At 39.8% G+C, this 4,537-nt stretch overlaps 1 protein-coding gene across 2 annotated transcripts; it reads left to right on the top strand.

Moving 5' to 3' along the window:
• The first annotated feature begins 661 nt into the window (after positions 1–661).
• LOC105682156 (UPF0602 protein C4orf47-like) lies at positions 662–3,503 on the top strand. Of its 2 annotated transcripts, XM_012394604.3 has the most exons (4): positions 662–918; positions 988–1,178; positions 1,756–2,029; positions 3,051–3,503. In XM_012394604.3, the coding sequence occupies exons 1-4, from the start codon at positions 849–851 to the stop codon at positions 3,434–3,436; spliced, it is 921 nt and encodes a 306-aa protein (XP_012250027.1). In that variant the 5' UTR covers positions 662–848; the 3' UTR covers positions 3,437–3,503. The 2 variants fall into 2 exon arrangements, 1 of the variants encoding a protein (XP_012250027.1); XR_004460851.1 differs by lacking the exon at positions 3,051–3,503 and having other exon boundaries at positions 662–1,178; positions 1,705–1,804.
• Positions 3,504–4,537: the final 1,034 nt, after the last annotated feature.

The following is a 4,537-nucleotide window of genomic DNA, read 5'->3' as shown; positions in this document are numbered from 1 at the left end:
TTCGCTTGTACCACCAGTTATCAACCACCCTGTATATTGGATTCAATATTTTTTCGTTATCGTGACAAATTTGTTATACTTTGATTATTGATGCTACAAAATAGACAAACAAGTGTCGATAATATCTTTGATCGCGTCTCTGACCGTGTTTGCGTTCTTTGTACGTAGGAAACGAATTAAAAAGATTCAATTACATTTGTACTTATTTCACTTGCAATACATTGCTACTCGTCTTAGATTTTACCTTTCAATTTTATGTACTTGCTATGTATATCGTCGGTAGTTCTGTTTGTTTGATTTAAAGGTATAGTCACGTTTTATAGAACGATCTCTTGTTTCATTTCTTTTTTGTATTGATCGATATGTCGGTAAAGAGGATAACAGTTTTAAACAAGCTGAACTTTGAATCCTTCTAGGGCCAATAGCTCCATAAATCTAGTATTTCGCGATGAATAAAATATTGACTGCGAGAAAAAGTGCCGAATATATCAAACATAGTTACCGAAAAACGTGTTTTGCTTCAATTTTCCGAAAAATCGAAACAACGTCCGAAGGACCCTGAAGATTTTAAGATCACGTTGAAAGATTTCTTTTTCAAAATATTTGAAGAACAACTCGTAAGTGCCTAAGCGAAATATGATTTAAAAACGATGCCGGTAAAAAAGACATTTTCTTGAAAAACTCTCCCATAGAAAGATCTTCCGATGTTGAAAATTGAATTATCGACGAATTTGTTGTTTGTTCGGACAATTGACGCTCAGGATCATACGAAGATCAGATAAAATTTCAGGTTATTCGTATTTCAGATACGAAATAAAATAAGTTAAAGTATCAAGTCGGATACAACAATGGGGAAAAGGAGATACATATTGGAACCTTTGGGCAAACGATTTGGAAAAACGGATCTCGATAGAATAGGTAAAGTATACTTCGTCGATGGATGAGAACTTCCTTTACTCGTTGATACTTCTGTTTTATTTTCCGAAGGGTATTTCCACGATCCATCCCCGGCACCCTTCGACAAGCATCAGGGAATTCCTGTGAAATTTCGCGAAGGTATTGAAAAAGGACCTCAAATGCTGGCGGGGCCACCGATTGATCTATTTGAGGAGAAATTCGTGCGCATTTTTGATGGAGAGGCATTGCACGAGCCGTGGCGCATCGAAGCGAAAGAACAGGTAATCGCACGATGTAATTGGGTCGAATTCATTCATCGCTGGCAGCGTTGTCTTTCTTCGTGTGTTTGGCATCTGTAGTCACATTTCGAAATTGAAAAATCGAAAATTTCTTACGCAATTCTCCGAGTCGTAAATCGAGATTTGAAACTATTAGGTTGTCGGAAGTGTCTTTCTTTACAACGACTCATCTTTATACAAGTACGAAACCTAATCTGTCGAACATTGTGATCTTTATTTTGACAGAACAAAATGAATCGTAGGTAATTCGATAAAATAATACGAAACGGAAAATGTTGTGCATTCGTTATTTTCTTATAAAACGAAAGAAACTTTCCGGACAACCTAATATATTAAAATTATTGAGGAATATTACAAAGTGCAACGAGATATCGTTTAAATTCGAAATTGAAGAATCTAAAATCACAAAGTTAATTTTCTATCGGTTGGAATTTAAAGTTGTACTAAAACTTAAGAGCTATTAAGACACGCGTCAAATATGGAAGTTTGAGGAGTCTTACTTTTGCAGTTCTAGCGACAATGCTAAAGAAGCCAACTTGATACATCCACCGTTTCGCAGTTGGAACGTGATAAGGCAAAAATCGGGGGAATTCTATTGCCACCCTCTCCTGCCAAGAAACATTCCACGCCTGGCGATTATCATGGATGTTTCGAGAAAGTAACTTACTTCAGAACTGTGCCAGAAGAACGTAAAAAGGGAGGACGGAGACCCGAACTGCCGAACGTGAAGATTAAACCCAATCCTCTCGGTGGTCCAGGATACGCCAACATTTGTTTGAATCCCTTTCCATCGTATTCCTACGATCCTTATGATCCGCCGCAAGAACGCGTAGGTAATGGATTTTATTTTGTAATGGACTATTTTGAAAATTCATGAACACTGTAACGAAACATCTGCGCCATGATCGCACTGGTACAGTTTGACACAAATGTGAAAAAAATATGGTTGTATTTTATTACCACATTGCGAATTTTATGGATGTTTTATAAGACACTTGGAAGTTGCAAAATGCATAAAACGAACTCGATTCGCAGAAACGTATGAAATATCCAAAGTGTAACACGGGTTATGACGTTTAGTGAGTAAAACAAACTTCCATCCAGGTTTCATTATTTAAATTGCATTCATAAAATTACGAATTTGCATAAATATCCACACTCTGCTTATTACGGTGCAAATGAAATTTCAAAATTTCGTACAACAGATACTTTCGAGCAAGCGTTCAAATACGTTGGTGAACGAGCATATGCTACAGCGTCAGATATCTTCTAATTTTTGTATTTTCTACGTCGGTCTCGCTTCTTATTTCTTATTTTTTGTTCGTTACTCGTCCCTGGCAGCGGTAGACAAGACAGACAATATTATCGAGGTAATATACAGAAGGCTTCTAACGCGGAAGAAGATTGGAGACCCGCGTTTACCCTCGTTCTCGCTTTTTTTTCTCTTTTTGGTAACATTTTGTTTCCCAAGCCGGTGCAACTAATTACATTTTTGTCGTAAGAGAGGAAAGAAAATGAAACCTAGCTACGTTTAGACGGCAGCTTTCTTTCTCCTCGCTCTTTTACCGTGCTCTATGCGAGCTTCCAAACTTCTGTCGAGACTAATTTAAAAGGAAAAGAAAGAGGTCTTCAAACACGCAGAGTTAACTAAACCGGTGATTTTCGCTCGCTTAATTATTATTAGCCTGGTAGATTAATTATGTACCGGTCGCTCTGTGGCGAGTCACGCTGAATAAAGATGCTTTCTAAAAATACTACATCGTGTCCCACGCGCGTTCAAAAAGAAAAAAAATGATTTATTACTTTATATTAATTAATTTTCCTTCCTACACTAATTACTCTCAAACGCAACAGTGCAACCGGGACGATTTCTGAACGCCAGCGCGCCACTGGATCATTTTCCGCCGAATCCTTATCAGGACAAGGATTTTGGACCTACTTACGTACGACCGGTTGATCACGCGCCTAAAATAATAGGCCCTGGTATTCTTTACGTTCCATTCCCAAAGAAACCCGGTGGAAATCACTCTGGTTGCTTCCACAAATTCCCATCGTATTCTAGCGAGCCATACGACAAAGCTATCAAGGAAACGCGTAAGCCTGTTAGTATGTTTGTCAGTGGCGGGCCATCGCGGCGAACCAAGTATACTGCTAGCATAATTGATCAAGTTACCAGAACGTCTTGTAACGCGACGAATTATATGGATTATAAGCCACAAGTTTATCCCTTGAACAAATAAGAATTCTCACTTCGTCGTTTATTATTTTCAAGGGATTTCATTGGGAAACAATATTTTATAACGCGCGTATACTTTTCTATAATTTGTACACTTTTTAATAAAACAGTGGTATGAATTATCCAATAGGCGGTGTATCGAATTTAAAAAATCTGCGAAAGACGGAAGCTACGACTTGTCATATTTTGTCCTCTTCGATTCATTCAACTGTACTTTCATTCACCGCTTACTTGCTCCATCCTCTCCTTTTAAACCATTGAAACGCTAATGAAAAAGTTCTTAAGACGAACGATTATTACCTACGCTACGTTCTTCCTCTAATACACACATTTACATCCTTAATAGACCAACGAGAGCAATTATATTGCTCGCCACTTCACTCGACTGCTCGCAACACTCGCGTGCTTTTCAGCTGAAGCAGCAGTGCAAAGGGAACAATTACCGCGAGACCACTAAGAACACGTATAACACGGTTACTCCCGGTTCTGTCCTTTCTTTTCTTTCTCTCTCTCTCTCTCTCTCTCTCTCTCTCTCTCTCTCTCTCTCTCTCTCTCTCTCTCTCTCTCTCTCTCTCTCTCTCTCTCTCTCTCTCTCTCTCTCTCTCTCTCTCTCTCTCTCTCTCTCTCTCTCTCTCTCTCTCTCTCTCTCTCTCTCTCTCTCTCTCTCTCTCTCTCTCTCTCTCTCTCTCTCTCTCTCTCTCTCTCTCTCTCTCTCTCTCTCTCTCTCTCTCTCTCTCTCTCTCTCTCTCTCTCTCTCTCTCTCTCTCTCTCTCTCTCTCTCTCTCTCTCTCTCTCTCTCTCTCTCTCTCTCTCTCTCTCTCTCTCTCTCTCTCTCTCTCTCTCTCTCTCTCTCTCTCTCTCTCTCTCTCTCTCTCTCTCTCTCTCTCTCTCTCTCTCTCTCTCTCTCTCTCTCTCTCTCTCTCTCTCTCTCTCTCTCTCTCTCTCTCTCTCTTTCGCTCCCTGTCTTCGTTAGTATACGCGTTTAACAGCTTACACGCATGCAAATGGCGGGACAGTTGAAAACGGTGGACACGTGGTAAATACGAAGACGGGGCTACGTGTCTACGTACAGGAGACGGCCCTTCCAAAGCGAATCACTCCACCA

Source organism: Bombus impatiens, unplaced genomic scaffold (genome assembly GCF_000188095.3).
Source record: "Bombus impatiens unplaced genomic scaffold, BIMP_2.2 scf_0096, whole genome shotgun sequence".
Lineage (NCBI taxonomy): Eukaryota > Metazoa > Arthropoda > Insecta > Hymenoptera > Apidae > Bombus > Bombus impatiens.
This window is presented reverse-complemented; position numbering and strand designations above follow the sequence as displayed.

Bases quoted from the DNA above. Each gene is read 5' to 3' on its own strand.
- LOC105682156 (XM_012394604.3), top strand. From the start codon at position 849: ATGGGGAAAAGGAGATACATATTGGAACCTTTGGGCAAACGATTTGGA. The intron at 919-987 runs GTAAAGTATACT...TATTTTCCGAAG, and splicing joins AACGGATCTCGATAGAATAG to GGTATTTCCACGATCCATCC. The intron at 1,179-1,755 runs GTAATCGCACGA...ACCGTTTCGCAG, and splicing joins GCATCGAAGCGAAAGAACAG to TTGGAACGTGATAAGGCAAA.